Source organism: Boleophthalmus pectinirostris, unplaced genomic scaffold (assembly GCF_026225935.1).
Source record: "Boleophthalmus pectinirostris isolate CB_2022bp ecotype Guang Dong unplaced genomic scaffold, ASM2622593v1 HiC_scaffold_2, whole genome shotgun sequence".
Classification (NCBI taxonomy): domain Eukaryota; kingdom Metazoa; phylum Chordata; class Actinopteri; order Gobiiformes; family Gobiidae; genus Boleophthalmus; species Boleophthalmus pectinirostris.
Window position 1 is genome coordinate 11,368,767 of NW_026571152.1, and position 16,825 is coordinate 11,385,591.

Here is a 16,825-nt window from a genome sequence, read left to right on the forward strand (position 1 = left end):
TTTTGATGGTATGTTTGAGAAATTAAAACACCTGTAATTGAATAAAGGTAAACTGGTGGTGTACCCTCCACAGAAAGGTTATGAAGTGCACCTTTAAGTAAATATAACTGGTTTCTGTCTGTTTTGGATCTGGTTTGAGCAATATATTGTAAGGTGTAAGAAAACGTACAAGTGACAAAAGCTTTATGCTGGTAATATGAAATTATTTGAACATTTGTGTTTCTTGCACCACTCCTTCAGATAAAGTTTGTCTAATTTTTAGGCCTTTCCTCTGAAAATACCAGCTTTTGAGCATTATCTAAATAAAAAGGTACATCTGTGGGATATTAATTGTTAACACAGAACATATTTAAATATGCATGCACAATTATGGAGGATTGTCATGTGAGAGCAGAGTACTATATTACTCAAACATGCATGAATGACATCTAAAACCTTTTCAGGCATGTTTCTGATGAGGGAAAGCTAAAAATAATAGATACTGTGTAATACACCCCCCCTTCCTTTAAATCCTTTAAATCATAAATAAAATAGCCAACACTCAATGATTCAGTGACATAAAGAGTTTTATTTTTATATTAATTTTCATTTTATTTTAAAGTCAGTGCTGCTTTAACTCACGGGGCGTTTCTCACCTACAGTTTTCTGCACAAACACAGGAACACAAGATTCCCTTTTTAAACACGACTTTACAGCTGCGATGATCACGACATAAAGTGCACAAAGAGGAATGGTGGAAGCAATTTCAGACAGACGCAGGAATTTTCGGGAACGTTTTTAGCAGTTTTTAGAAGTTTTTCTTGAGGAAGTTGATGAGTCCATTTGTGGAGGAATCGTGAGAAGAAACCTCAGAATCGTCCTTCAGCTCCGGCTCGATCTTCTTTGCCAACTGTTTTCCGAGTTCAACACTGGGAATAAAATAGAAAAAAACAAGAAGTCATCCTTTGCCATCCGCTGACCCATCTAACCATCTCCCCGGTTCTATCAGACCCTCTCCTCTGCATAACATAAATGTACAAATAAGCTAAAGCAAAAATAATGTCAAAAGAACAATACTAACCCCCACTGGTCATAGCTGTTAATGTTCCAGATGACCCCTTGGACAAAGATCTTGTGCTCATACATGGCTGAAAACAAAAGAAATTATACTCAAATATTTGTGCATACAGAACTTTGCAACTTTTACAAAAACATGAAAAAGTAAATTGGACTCACAGATTAGAGATCCCAAAATGAATGGAGTCAACTTCTTGAATACAATGGAGTTGCTGGGCTTGTTTCCCTCAAACACCTTATGGGAAAAACATACACAATTACTGTTTTTTAAATAAGATTTGAGGGTTATTGTCAATGTCACAAGTAACAACAAAATTACATTTAGAGCAGACCATTAAACTGTACACATGATTATAGTGCAATATAGTGCTTCACCTCCTAGGCCCTCACCTGGTCCCTAACCCAAATTCTCTCATGCTCAACCTCCCCCGCCTTTCCCCAGAGCTGTTATCACCAAGAGCTAGGACGCACAGGGCCTCTGCTGTCCCAGGACAAAGAGTCATGATAAAGGTAATATCAGGCTGGGGCCCTGCGATGGAGATATATCTCCTGTTACACCACGTAGACGGATTAACAGGACAGTTAGTTTGTCTAATCAGATAAATTTAGTTCACATTCTCTGTAAGAAAATAACATCCCGTCCTACTGAAACTAATCTGAAACTTGCTGTGCTCAATGTCACATCTTTATCTAACAAATCATTTTTTAATTTATAATTTTATTTCTTCTTTTAATCATGACTTTATATTTTTAACTAAAACATCTCTTAACAAAAACACAGGTCATGCAGCGCAAATGGAATCAAATGGTCCCAATTTCAAATTTGAATCTGAAACACAGGTAAACAAAAAGGGTAGAGATGTGTGTGCATTTGTAGAGATCATTTGGTTACACACAGGTTGCCATACTCTACATAGTCATATACAAACCTCCTCAGCACTGTCAAAGTTTTATTGATGATTTTATTGAGATGCTTTCAGTCATTTGCACAAACTTTGATGGTTTGGTCATTACAGGTGATTTTAATGTACATGTGGATAATGTGTGTGATGAAAATGCTAAAGAACTCAGTGTTGTCCTTCAAACTTTTGGTCTGACTCAGCAGGTCACTCACAACAGAGGGCACACTCTGGACCTGCTCATTACAAAAGGTGTAAATATTTCAGATGTCAATGAGGTTGATGTTGCTCTGTCTGATGATTTCTGTGTCTTCTTTGACCTGTCTGTTATTCCCAAACCACCGGCTGCTCCTACAGCTGTTTGAAGGAGACACATGAACGATAACACAGGTGCACTGTTCATGGAAATGATACACTTTGAAATTGCCTCATGTTCTAATGTTGATGATGTAGTGAACTTTGTGACTTTGAGGGTTTTGAATTTTCTGGACACCATTGTCTCGATGAATGTTAAAACGGTTAATGATGGGCAAAAAGCTCTGTGGAGTGAAAAAGGAGTGCCGGATGGCTGAACAAAATCATTATGAGATTTACAGAGAAAAGATGCATATGTACAACCACAGTTTGGGTACAACAAGAGAGCTACTTTTCAGACATTATTGGAAATTGCATTAACAACTCTCATGTCTTGTTTGCTTGTTTGCCACAGTGAACAGATTAACAAGCTCTCCTGCCGTTAGAACTAATTTCCACATCTAAGTGCAATGAGTTTGCAGTATTCTTTAATGACAAGGTTCAGAGCATCAAAAATGCCATAAATTCCAAAACGCAAATAACAAGCATGCAGCCACAGAGACAGAGCTGAGTCATTTCACACCTGTAACTGACAAAACCTGTCTTAGAGCTCGTCTGAGTTCATCTATATGCTGCCTCAGTGTTTCACCTACCAGATTTCTAACGTCCGTTCTCAACGCTTTGCTTTCACCACTCGTTCACATAGTTAACATGTCACTTCAATCTGGAACTTTTCCAAGAGCTTTGAAAACTGCAGTCATTAAGAAAGAAGAGCAGTCTTGAAGCCACAGTACTGAACAATTACCCAAGGGGCCTGTGGGGTGCCCCAGGGGCCCCTGTTGTTCAATCTCTACATGCTTCCATTAGGCCAGATAATACACAGTAATAATGTGTCTTACCATAACTATGCAGATGACACTCAGATCTATGTCTCCCTGGCAGCGGGGGACTATGGACCAGTGGACTCACTCTGCTACTGCATCCAACAGATCAGTGTGTGGATTCAAAACTACTTTCTCCAGCTAAACTCCGACAAGACGGAAGTCATAGTCTTTGGCCCACAGAAGCAAGGAGACAGTTTCAGCAGTCACCTGTGGCTTAGGGAATAGACTTTAAGGTGGCTCTGCTTGTGTACAAGTCTCTCCATGGCCGAGCACCAAAGTACATCTATGATATGTTAGTGCCATATGAACCATCTGCACTCGGAGGAGCTCAGGGACCGACCTCCTGCTGGTGCCCAGAGTCAGGACTAAACACTGTGTGAGTGTTTCAGATTCATGCAGCTAAAACCTGGAACAGTCTCCTGCTGAACATAAGAAACATGCCTCTACTTTGACTCTGTTTAAGGCAAGGCTCAAAATAGCTCCGTTTATCTGCATTTGACTGAAAGGTTTTCATTTTTCATTCCAAACTCCTCTCCCTTTCTAATTAATTTTATGATATTATTTATGATTTGATTTGTTTGTACTGTGATTTTAATGTATTTCTTATTCTGTAAAGTACTTTGAATTAGTTTGTGTACAAATTGTGCAATACAAATAAACTTGCCTGGCCTTGTATAGTACATTCATAAAGTGCAAATAATGTAACTATATACACTATTGACATTGATTTTACAGTTTAAATCAATATTTAAAAACAATTATTTAATGTTGAGAGAACACATGGAAGAACAGACTTATTACCATTTATGGAATAATTTGCGATTTTGGGACAACAGATTTTTTTTTTTTTAACAATTAGCTACAGAAAAGCAGCTCTAATATTAGAAATCAACTGATTTTTTTATGGCCAATGCCAAAAAGTTATTTCATTTATTTTTGGACCATGTGGGTGTACTAATAATAATAAACAGCTCTACATAATATTATAATAAAGGAAAAATTATATCTAAAGGCAATGATATTTTGGCATCAACAGCCCTGGTTAACTAAAACCTTGCAAGAGAGCAGAGCAAACATTTGCTTTTTTGCACATAAATGTTCAAATAAAGCCCAGCAAACTTTGAGCTTGAATAGGCAATAGCCAAAACTGCAAATACTAGCCTGATACATCGGCCTATCTCAAACTAATAGTAACTAATAGTTGTCATTATGCCATAATCATACAATTATCTTGTTATGGTCTTGGGATGAAGAGAGATGGGGAAGTTACAATGCAAAAAGAATTATGAGCAGGAATAAGCCGGTTAACTTGAAGAATTCTCAAACATCATGGTTCTTGTGGTGGACTCTTACTTTGTGTGGTAGCAGTTTTTGCAGAGCGTCTCCCTTCAGTCCTCCAGCCTCGAGTTCAGCCCGAGCCTCAGACGCTGTTTTCCCTTTCATCAAAGCTTCAGTCTGGGCCAAAAAATTAGCCACCAGGATCTGCACAAGCAAGAGACATCAGGAGTCTAACCCACAACCTGCTTACAGGATAACCATTCTGCCACAGGGAGTACCTTGTGATGGAGGTTGTTTCTGATTGGATGCTGAGACTGTGCGGGAATGAGGAAGTCGCAAGGAATCATACGTGTTCCTAAAGAAATAATGATAATAAAAGATTTATCATGCAAGTTGCCTCTCCAGTGTTTCTAAATTCAAGGTTTGTAAAGACATTATGCACACTGGGGAAACAGCCTGCATTAGCACTTAATGATTGATCTGAATCGACGATTAAACCCCATCACTTGCAGTCAGAGACAGTCCATTTAGGTTTAAACCAAATGGATTTCAACATTGAAACTGGCAACTCAAATGAAATACTCAAGCATGCCTCTTTCTGACTGGATAATCCTTTTGGGAATCAAAAATACTAGATGATAACCAAATTACAGACATCATGTCCAATGTTTTTGTAGAATAAAACAACATTACAATGTTAAAAGCTATATTTGATTTGAACATGTTACCTCATATTTGGGGACACTGACCGATCATGTTTATGGAATTTGAAATAAAAATGAATTCTACATATTATCCCTTTAAGGCTACTTGGCAAGTTAATTGAATTAAATCACAGATCTAATTGCAATAGTCTCTGTGCACAACCGCAGCTGGCTATGTCCAATCAGAGGGACACTTCCACTGTAATGTAATCTCTTTGAGGTTTTTGCTGAGACATTCTGAAATCAATCAATGCTGATCCTGACAGATAAGGTAGTGGACAGAGTGCTGCTGGTGGATGTCTCTGACATGTTGACAAAAGCAGGAAATATTTCACAGGAGGACTCATTCTTTTAGAAAGGTAAGTCTCTATTAGATATACAAGTTTCAGACCTTGATGTATGAGCTGGTAGAATGCATGTTGTCCGTTGGTCCCTGGCTCCCCCCACACAATGGGTCCTGTATGGTAGTTCACCCGGCTGCCATCTTTAGTGATGTACTTTCCATTGGATTCCATGTCGCCCTGAGCAACAAACAGATATTAAATTAGAACTACAAGGCGTCAGCAAACTCAAGCACCACTTTATTTAATGTAAGTGTAATTTTGTCATTTAATAGATTATGTTAAAGTTTTTGTCCATGTAATTTGTTTGCAGACAAATAATAATAATAATAATAATAATAATAAATAAATAAATAAATAAAACTAGAAAAGCACTCAGAGAGCGCAGACCTCCGCCAAGGACTACACCCATTTTTTATATAAATTGCGATAAAATCAGTCTTCTGGATCAGATCCGGATCAGCCTTTGGAATATGAAAGAGGATGCCATTGTCCATCCCTGAGTCAAATTTCATGGGGTTTGGTCAATAATTAACTGAGATATTGAGAAACAAACCTTTTGGCCCCATTTACCACAATGTTAACTAAAATTTCAAAGTGATCCAGAATCCAGGATTTCTTCCGGATCACCCCCAAAATGAAATCAGTTCTTCCTTTTCACATTTCCAACAAATCCTGAAAATTTCATCAAAATCGGTCCATAACTTTTTGAGTTATGTTGCTAACAGGCAAACAAACAAACAAACAAACAAACAGACAAACACCGGCAAAAACATAACCTCCCTGGCGGAGGTAATTAAATAAAATACAAGTCTGCATATATGTGAGAGAAGGTCTATGAAGCAATGATCGAGAATGACCTTAACATATATAGGTTTTTGGTTGACTAAATGCTTGTCAAATCAGCTGACTAAATTAGCATTTTGCCATCTTAATGGTTCTAAATAAAAGCAACAAGGTCTCTATGGAGACAAGAAGGTGGAGGACCAGACAAAAGCAGCATGTAGCTCCTTTAACATTTTCTCACCTGTTGGAAGTATGCAGCAAAGCGGTGCATGTACTGGTCATAGGGCAGCAGCGCCTGGGTCTCTGCCCCAAACAGGTTTATATACCAGACCCCCAGCATGGCCATGATGACAGGCACATTCTGAGCCAGGGGGGCGGAGCAAAAGTGACTGTCCTGCAGGAAAGACCAAATATGTGAGTGTTACATAGCCTCCATAATGAAGTGGACTACGAGTGTGACGTCATCCATAGGGGAAAGAAGGCACCTGACCTTTGTTATTAATGTCCATATTTTCACTTAGGGAGGATCATGTACGTGGATTAATACGAACAATTTTACCTTAACATTTTTACCAAAATGATGAGCCTGACAGCAGCAATTACAGAGAGGCCATGTTTTTTCAACAGAATGTGAATTGGAGAAATACAGACCCATGTGTGATTATTCAAACTAAATTCAGACTATGGGTCCTGTTGGGTTTCTCACAGATAAAAATCACACAAAATTATGTTGATAAACATGAAACTTTACCATCCAGTGTGCTCCAGCCAGAAGCTGCTCAAAGTTTTCAAATCCTGAAATCAAAAAAAAAAAAAAAAAGCTGATTAAAATGAGATAGAAGAGGCCTGATTTATTTGAAGTACATTCAAAGAAAACTGTATACAAGGTTCTCATCTCATACTGCTGTGTGCTTACCTATGTGGAGAGCAATGGACAGACCGATCGCAGACCACAGGGAGTAACGGCCTCCCACCCACTGGAAAATAAAACCAGGATCAATAAAATGTAAAGGAAATGTATATTTCCTAAAATGTAAATAAGAATGTATATATGTAATACAAATAAAACCTGAACACACTTACATCCCAAAACTCAAACATGTTTGCAGTGTCGATGCCAAAGTCTTTCACTTTTGCCTGCGGAGAAAAGGCAACACACTTTTATTAACAGAAATGTCATTTTGCTTATTTGAAATTGCAGTTTTAATGGACACAATTAGCAAATCTTATTCTGCATAAATACTGTCACCCCTGCAGTTTAGATGTTGCATGCTCTGCTGCAGCAGCACAACCTACAGACCCTGCTGAGTACACTGTAATGTCTTTTGTAATGTGTGTGTGTTGTTGACGTCTGTCTGTATATGTCAAATGAGCTGTGCATTTGTGAAAAAGAATTTCCCCTCAGGGACAATCTTGTCTAAAGTCTAAAGGTCTAGATCTGTACAAACATGTTCTGAAATGTAATTCTTGTATTACTTTGTCAGTTCATATTGCAGTCTTTTCGTCAATTCTTTTGGGCATGTTTAAAATGGAACTCGAGTAAATTCAGCCTGGACGACTTCACTCCTGTCTAAATCACCACTTCTCCAGAGTTTACCTGCACCTCGACCTTCATCACCTCACTCCAGATACACCTCCCCATTGGTTTGTGATGTACCCCCTTGGCTTCTCATCCTCTCATCCTCTCATCATCCCCCTCACTCTCCTCTGCCTCACCTATCTTCTGTCAGGGCCAAAGCTAACTCATTCTATAAAACTACAAATACTTTTTCTTTGTGTCTGTCTGGGTCTCTACAGGTTGAAACAATAAATGTTCCAGATAAGTGTGTAGAATTCCATCTGGTGCTAGCCTATTTAGAACTTGATGCAAATGCTACTTACTGCGTTGGTGGATAGGGCCACGAAATGTTTAGCCACAGCTGATGCCTGTAAAGCAATTCCTCGTTAGCTTATTTGTTATCAGCATGGTTAGCATGTGATGTTAATATCTATGGAGGGTACAGATCAGTTTAAACTCACGTCCTTCGCTGTTTGGAGGAACCACTCTTTGGCTGACTCTGCATTGGTAATGGTCTCCTGGGTCGTGAATGTCTGGAAACAAAAAATTATCAGAAATTAAGGATTACATTTTTAGTACTTTTAAATGTTTTTAGAGACAGTTCATTTACTTGAGTCATATTTTTATGAAATTGTACTTCTCAAAGTAGTTTTCACATCCCATACATTACTATTATATGAGTAATATATTGTACAGCCAGCGGAACAGTACTCTTTACTTGAGCAAAATTGGAACTACAAGTTACAAAAGCTTTACGTTGACCATATGCAATTATTTAGATATGATTTGTCTAATATTTGTAACTATCCTTTGAAAATACCAGATTGTATGCATTATTTAATATTTTGTCCATCAAGTTCTCAAATCACTTCAAACTGTAAATAAGTTGTTGTGTCTATACAGTTAGTTTAATAGTAGTTTCCTCAAATACTTTACTCTTTTGGCCACTCTGTTCATCCAATTCTGGTTCATTCTGCATTTATAAACTGTACATTTATATAAAAAAAAAAGCAGTAGTAGTCTCACCTTGGATGTGATATGTTATGTATTAAATACAGTACCAAGTATTTTTTACCTTGGATGCAATGATAAACAGCGTAGTCTCTGCATTGAGCTGTTTGAGGGTTTTGGCCATGTGAGTCCCATCAATGTTTGACACGAACCAAACGTTGGGACCTCCAGCTGAGTATGGCTTCAGTGCCTCCGTCACCATCAGGGGGCCCTAGAGAGCACAAGGACAGATATACACTGTAATGCCTGTGTCACCATAGACAGTGTCAAGTTAAAATTAATATCCCAGATGCTTACATTTTGTTACTATTTTTGACAAACATGGAAAAGTATTATCAGTTTTATCAAGGGACTCTGTCCTCTGCATTTAACCTGTCATTCAGTGTCTCTGGATTAAATCTGTCAGTAACAGGAAGATCCATCTCCAGATCTTGAGCTAGTCTTGCTCAGGATTACTTTAGCTGGAGGATTTATTCTGCTGTTTGTTCTGCTGTTGCATGTTTTAGGTTGAGGGGAAAACTGGAGAGCTCAGAGGAAACCCATCCGGACACAGGGAGAGCATGCAAACTCCACACAGAAAGGCGAGCTGCTCAACCGTAGTGGTTCTTTGAGACAAAATTACACATCAAAATGGGTTTGTCTAACTGTTTTACATAAATTCCATCGAAGTTCAAATTATATTTATAAACCTGTTGAAAGACTATCCTTACCAGGTCTGATCCTCCGATGCCGATGTTGACCACATCTGTGATGGACTTTCCACTGAAGCCTTTCCACTCTCCACTGCGCACTCTCTGAAACAGCAAACAGAAGGGCGGTAACTCACAGCTGCTAAAGTGCATGATTACAAGACCCACTACAGTAGACAGAACAGAATAGTCTGTGTTAGAACCACAGGTAAGTCCTTACGTGGCAGAAGGCCTTCATTTTCTCCAAGACGCGATTCACTTCTGGCATCACGTCTTTCCCGTCGACAAGGATCGGAGAGTTTGAGCGATTGCGAAGGGCAATGTGGAGCACCGAGCGACCCTAAAGACATAACATATATAAATATACAGTCCACATACAAAGACATGTATATTAACCCTCTCAGGCTCAAATTAATTTTTAGTATCAGGAAAAATCTGATATTTGGGGAAAATTATAATATGGGGTAGTAATATACAATTCTGACTTTTTTATCCTTTGTAAACAAAAAAAGTATTTTGCACTTCTGGCAGGCCGTTCGTGTAGCCATTCTTGCACAGTCTGCATCTCCCACGTTTATCAGCTTGGATGGGAGAAAAGGCTCCTGAGTAAAAAAAGCTCATATAATATGGATGTGGAGCAAGTAGGTATTTGGAATTTAGCTGTTGCAAATCTGCAACGCATGCCTGGAGAGGGTTAAAGATGATTTTGCCTTGGCATCTTGGATCTCTGCTATGAACTCTTTCACTACGAATTTTACACTCATTTCGACTGCTGAATTTGAGGGCTTGAAAATATTCTTGCTGAATATTTTTAAAAATGTGTATATTTTTTGTAATGTAATGATTAAAAACACACTGAAAAGTATATGTACAATTCATCAACTGAAATGCAAAATAAAATCCTTTTCTTTTTTTTTTTCAGAAAAAATTTCCAACATTTAAACTAAATATCTTCCATACAGTATCCTGCAAATAATATTAACTGGAGTACTTTAAGTAGGTTCATCCGTGAAACAATTAGCACATTCCTATGACTGCAGTTGAGAATGAGGCTACTCAGAACAGCACAACAGCATATGCCTCAAGCCCTGATCAAGCCGGTGACAATTCCATTATATCCCATTATTTCCTCCACAAACAGAGGGCCTTTGTTAGAGTGGATGATGTAACAGAACGGCCTGTTTTTGTGCTGAAGGGTCACACTGAAATAACCTGTTTTTGTGGTGAAGAGTCACTCATTGGAATGAACTGTGAATGTGCAGAGTCACTGTGAGCTCAGGAAGATTCTGTCCTCGGCTCCTCTTTGGACATTTCTTTCAAAAACCATAAATCTCCCATAGAGTTCTGTAGGTCACTGTTCTTCATCTGAAATTATGATACGTGATATCATAGAGAGCCCTTTTGGGTTTATAACAAACTAGATCGAGACATATTGGTTTTACTGATAACACGATTTTGGTTTGCCAGATGTATTAGATTTGAACATACTCCAGCATCTTCAATCTGAAAAGCAGAACTATGTCTCCATCTTGTGGTGCAATGTGTTACTGTATTTGTTTGACCTGCCAGACCTACAACTTTCCACTGCAGAAGAGTCTGGAACTGGACCATAAAGGGGGTGAAAAAAACACCTTTGTTTAAGGTTCAGGTGCACTTTATCGGCTCTGGGAAATGCGCCCTCTGCATTTGATCCATCCTTCAGTGTTTCTAGGTTAAAAATGTCAGGAGCTAGAAGATCCTTCTCCGGATCTTGAGCTAGTCTTGTTCATACCTTAGCTAGAGGACTTGACCTGCTGTGCATGTTTTCAGTTGGGTTTATCACAACGTTTAAAATTACCTCAGTGAAGTTGATCTTTTCTCCAGAGAACATCTTATCTCTGGCCTCCTCCACTCCTCGAGACTTGGCCTGGACACAAAACAAAATAATGACATGTTAGTTTATTAAATAGGGGATATTATGCAAAAATCATTGTTTGCTGTTATGTCATTAAAAACATGTCTGAAGAGGTTTTAAATGTCATCCATGCATGTCTAAGTAATTATCAATTTCTTCAGGGCCTATTCAAACCCTCCTTATGATTAGATGTAAGATTCTGTCCAATGCTCACTCCACAAACCTACAACATCCATGCTCCCACACAACAAGATTTCATAAAAAACACTATACAAAACCTAGTTAATTGTGTTGTGATGGTGCTCTGAAGGGGGAGCGGCTTAACTGGAGGAGTAAAGAAAGGGCAGACTCAGAGCACCAAAAACAAACGTGAAACTTATAAAACATGTTAATATGTTGTTTTCTGTGAATATCTCATTTTCAAAACAATAAAAAGTGCCTATAGCCTTAATCTCTGTCATAGGGCGGCAAGATTAATCACAGTTTGAATGGACACAATTAGCAAATCATAAAGTACCATAATTTCCTCCACAAACAACAAAATCTCCTGTCTTATTCTGCATAAAAACTGCTAACCCTGTAGTTTAGATCTGCACAAACATGTCCTGAAATGTGATTCTTGTATTAGTTTGTCAGTTCATATTTCAGTCTTTTTCTCAATTCACCTGGATGAGTTTAAAATGAACAGAATCTTATTAAATCTAATCACAATTGCAACCTCAAAGCTCTTCACGTCCATTTTCTAGCCACTAATATTTCACTTCTGCAACAAAAAACCCAAATTTCCTCACAGCCAAACTTTGTCTTTGTGAAACGTTCCTCTTTTCAGACAGGAACCAGGAAGCAGCAGTCGTATTGTCTGAGCACGGTGAGCTTACAGTTAGCTCACATTGGGTCATTGTCACAAAGTCAAAGCGGTCATGATGGAGCAATGATGATGCAAGAGACACTTTACAAAGAAAGTGTTGCAAAAAGGGGGGGGGGGTATTTGAGAGTTTGACAAGATATGGAGAAAGAGAAGGGGGGGGGGGGGGGGGGGGGGAATACTAGTGTCGGGACAGAAAATGTCTACTGAACAGCTGAAGTTTTGTATGAATAAAAGTTCAAACACAATGAAATGTAAATAGTCTTATTACATTCAATTAAAGACCCAATCAGCATATCGGCTTAATCGATTTTATGGAACAGATGCCCTGTTCAGCTAAATTTTCAATATCAGTGCAGACATTTTATACCAGTAACAGTAACAGTGCATCCCTACTTTGAGATATGGAGAGACAGAAGTGAGGGAGAGGTAAAAAAGGGGGAGAAAAAGGGAGTAGAAGGGGCAATAGGGGTCTTTATAAATGTGTAAGCAACTTTGCCAAAATAAAGAGAAGGGGAAAGACAGAGAGAGGACAGAGATGAGAAAGTCAAAGAGATAAAATAGAGGCAAAATCAAAATGAGTACGGGGTAGAGAAGGGAGAGAGAAGGAAAGAGAGAAGAGGAAAAAGGAAAGAGTGGTGGAAAGCAAGGACAATGGATGAGTGTAAGTATTTGTAAATGTAAGAATGAGGAAAAGAGAGGGAGAGAGAGGTGAATGAAAGAGGGGAAAAAGGAAATGAGTAGTGTGTAAGGGGGAGGAAAAGGAGGGGTAGAGGGAGGGAGAGGGTGGAGGGATAGAGAAAGAGAGACAGAAGGAAGGCTAGCTGGAGAGAGAGGGAGCGATAGAAAAGAGAGGGAGAGAGTGAGAATGTGAAAATTGGATTAAAGAGGATCATGTCTTTTCATTATTGAGCTCCAGGCTTACAGGTCACCAGTTTAAAGGGACAGTGCCGTGTTTTCAACCTGCATTAGACATGTTTGAGTACACACAAAATAGGGTCAGATGAGGTCAAAGGTCACAAGCTCTTCTCTACCTAAAGCACTAAACTAAACAGGAGCTATGCCGCCATCTTTTTTTGTCGATACGTACCAGAGCAAAAAGCATGGCCATGATGTCTTCGTTGATGAGATTTTTGGAATAATCCAGAAGAATTGGTCCATCATCTGTTTCAAGAGTAGTGCTGTGAAAAAACAGACATATTAGATCATAATCAAAATGACTTGATTTACAGACATGTATCTGACCAGCAGAAAAATTGTTTAAGAAAATTTAAATATCAGTAACATAGTAACTCAGAAGTTTTAACAACTAGAACCCCAGTGTAAATAAAACTTCTATTTAACTTCATTTATTAACTAATTTAAAAATACAGTTCCCTCATAACATACTTACTAGGGATGCAATGATCATATATTAGTATCGGATATCAGCTGAAACATTTGCTGGGTTGCATGTTATATTATGGACATTTTAAATCACAATGATGTCATTAAAACATGATCAGAACAAAGAGTTGCATGCTGTTCATCCCTCCCATGGATAGCTGCACATCACAAAATGGGCAGGGATATGGGGTAGATTAGAACAGACATTTACTGAGCACTCATACCTTAAATATAAGACAATACAGGATTACTCAAACATACATGAATCAATCAAAATGCAAATCTGACTCAGGTAATTATGACGACAGAAAAACTATTACAACATAGTTTAAAGTCAATTTTACAGAATAAGTCTCCTTGATTTGATGTTTTAGTCAATCCAAGAATACAATAGCTGTCATGTCACAATACACAACAGAAAATGAGAAATGTGTGTAACTTCTTTTTAAATACCATGACCTAACCTCTATCATCAGCCTACAACTTTCTTTTATTCTTTTCCATTACCACGTGTGCAGGTCATGATTTTACATGCAGTTAGCTGTACTGATCTCTCATTAGTACGATGACTCACTGAAGGGAGGGTTTATGGGTGAATGACGTGCACAATACGAACTAAATGAAGGCAACTTTATAGTAATGTTAACTTTTACTCGTGATCCAGTATATTCTACTCATAGTGTTTCTGTATTTTTCTTAATACTCTCCCAGACAAGTTGCAGCATTACCCCTAAATACGCATACATTTACTATACTAGCTAAATTATCATCACACCCAATTTACTTGTCACCTCAACTGACCTTTAGTTGTGTCATTTGGCACAAAAAAGCAGTCAAGTTACTGCCAGTCTGCCACAGGGCAGCTGTGGCTGCAGCCATGACACTGCAGATGGAGCAGAGGCTACAGACCCTTGCTCCATCTGGCCCTCTCCTCTACATCCTTTACTCCTCTGACCTTCTCCTCTGCATCTTCTGCCGTGTCTGGCCCTCTCCTCTGCTTCCTTTGCTCGTTGTGGTTTATAGTTTATGGTTTATAGTGTCCCCTACACGGTTATTTCAGAGTCAGAAGAGGAGAGTGCAGCGGTGCACGTACACACACGGGGACTTTACGTAAACGCACATGAACCAAAGAGGCTGAGCAACACAAAGCAACGCGCTGGAATCTGCACAAGATGTACCAAAGCACCAAACAGAGGGTCAAACAGGCTAGAATGATCCTATAAAAGAAATAAAACAAATAATTACGATAGACATAGGCGATAATTAGTCTCTCCTTACTACTATTATAAACACGGGACTGCTGAAATTTATTAACTCGAAATACAACATGAAGAAAGTGTTCATTAGGCTCTTCCTCATAACATTCATTGTTTTAATACAGCATTCCTTTAGAAATATACGATATTAAAGCTTTTTACATGTGCATACACAATTAAAAGTGCGTTGTATCTAGGAGGTAAACTGGTAACTGTTTTTATGTAGTAGTACTAGTTAAGCTAGTTACTGCTTTGCAGTTAGCCTCATTATGATAATCAACAGGTATCTCAAACTAACTTTTGATTTAATTCATGTTCTTCATACATTAAAAAAAAAACATTTATTACACAGATGATAAATGATTATACTGCAAACTATACTAGCAAGAAATTACTACATTAACCAACAGCATCGTTTCCTCAGCTTCATTGCAGGAATTTTGGAATAAATCCAATATTGTCTCGTTTAGCCAATATTAAAATGTGTTTATTTCGTTATACACAACACATTTATACCTCCAGATTTTGTTAAAACTATCTAAAGAAAATTACTTCCCGGATTTGGGCGTTTAAACTGCGATTAATTATGTAAAATCCAACTACTATTACGCTGTCCGATAATGGAAGCTGTGACATTAGCTTTTAGCATTAGCAGGCTAGCGCAGTTACCCAACTCATTCACAAATCAAGTGTGACGTTCAATTATGATAATTTTAACGATCCACGTATGATATTTTGAAAGATGATGGGTACGTGATGTTCATTTCTAAAGCGGATTACGCAAACGAAGTGAAAACGTGGAGAAATTAAACTATGACCTTGCGATTAACTTTGGGCATGTTACACACTTGTGGCTAACAGCATTTACGAACCAATTACTACTTTTGGTTTGAATGAAACGAGTTACGATGGTTTGAATGACTGAACATGTTTTTGCGTGGAGGTATTTTAAAGGCCAAGCACGTGTGTCTCACAAGTAATTCACTTAAATTTCAGTCACGTTTCAGAAATGCTCTCCCCACGCCCACCAAAATGCTCCAGGACTGCTCCAGGACTACACCAAGACCAAATCAGGACTAAACCAGGACTAAGCAAGGTCCAAACCAGTTCTAAAGCAGGACTAAAACGGTACTAACCTAGGCCCGAAACAACTATAAAACAGCATAAGGCTAAACAAAGTCCAGAATAGCCATCTGCTGATCCAGCGTGCTCCAAATCGCACAAATATTCACCTGAATTTGGAGAACCGACCCGGGTCGCTGTCAAACATCTCCCGCATGTTTAGGCTTGAAGCATTGGCTTGGTACCACTGCTGCAGCTTCATGAAGTTAGGGTCGCTTGAGAGTGCCATTTTGTTGATTATTTCAGGTGGATCTTTTTAGCGGTGATGTGTAGAATCCGTCCCGGGGTTAAGGTGCTTGCGCGAAGGGTAAATTGATCCTTCAGTCCCTCTGTCCTGGAGGTTTTGGAGGTGTGGAGGGAGGAAAATTACAGATGGAGGCAGTAGCAGCAGGATGGAGAGCGGTGCAAAGTGAACAGACTGTTCAGGAAGAGGGGAGGTCCAAGCCGGGCCAATACAAGCGTAGAGCCGGCCCATTTACTGCAGTAATCACGCCCACGGATGTCAAGGACAAAACAGGAGCGTGCGCCCATTACAATGCATTTATTTTAACAATAAACGTATCTTATCATTTAACCAACAATTTATTTTTGCATAGCCCAATGCTTGTTATTGATGTACACCTTGGTTTGCTATGCCTACTTGTAATTCTAATAAAAGTAGTAGTAGTAGTAGTAAAAGTATTCGTTACGTCTAATTAAAGCAAATACAAAATAAACACAATATCTCTAAGGTGGTGTAAAACCACTGCTATACTGTTTACACTGATAATAAGCCATAAACCAAGACATGAAGTTAATGAAC

The 16,825-nt window shown here is 38.6% G+C and overlaps 1 protein-coding gene across 1 annotated transcript; it reads right to left on the reverse strand.

Annotated features, from left to right (window-relative positions):
- Positions 1 to 548: 548 nt before the first annotated feature.
- Positions 549 to 16,456, reverse strand: gpia (glucose-6-phosphate isomerase a). The gene is made up of 18 exons (XM_020927556.2): positions 16,134 to 16,456; positions 13,350 to 13,440; positions 11,338 to 11,406; positions 9,721 to 9,840; positions 9,522 to 9,605; positions 8,876 to 9,022; positions 8,262 to 8,333; positions 8,124 to 8,168; positions 7,326 to 7,379; positions 7,159 to 7,219; positions 6,994 to 7,037; positions 6,484 to 6,636; positions 5,507 to 5,636; positions 4,690 to 4,766; positions 4,487 to 4,615; positions 1,216 to 1,291; positions 1,061 to 1,127; positions 549 to 908 (listed from the first exon to the last, which is right to left on the reverse strand). The coding sequence occupies exons 1-18, from the start codon at positions 16,250 to 16,252 to the stop codon at positions 788 to 790; spliced, it is 1,659 nt and encodes a 552-aa protein (XP_020783215.1). The 5' UTR covers positions 16,253 to 16,456; the 3' UTR covers positions 549 to 787.
- Between the last annotated feature and the right edge of the window lie 369 nt (positions 16,457 to 16,825).

What these genes read in the sequence shown, in the direction of transcription:
- gpia (XM_020927556.2), bottom strand. Translation starts at nt 16,252, where the DNA reads ATGGCACTCTCAAGCGACCCTAACTTCATGAAGCTGCAGCAGTGGTAC. An exon ending in TGGCCCTATCCACCAACGCA is followed by an intron (nt 7,380 to 8,123) that starts GTAAGTAGCATT and finishes TTTTCTCCGCAG; the next exon opens with GCAAAAGTGAAAGACTTTGG. An exon ending in TGGCTGGAGCACACTGGATG is followed by an intron (nt 6,637 to 6,993) that starts GTAAAGTTTCAT and finishes TCTTTCCTGCAG; the next exon opens with GACAGTCACTTTTGCTCCGC.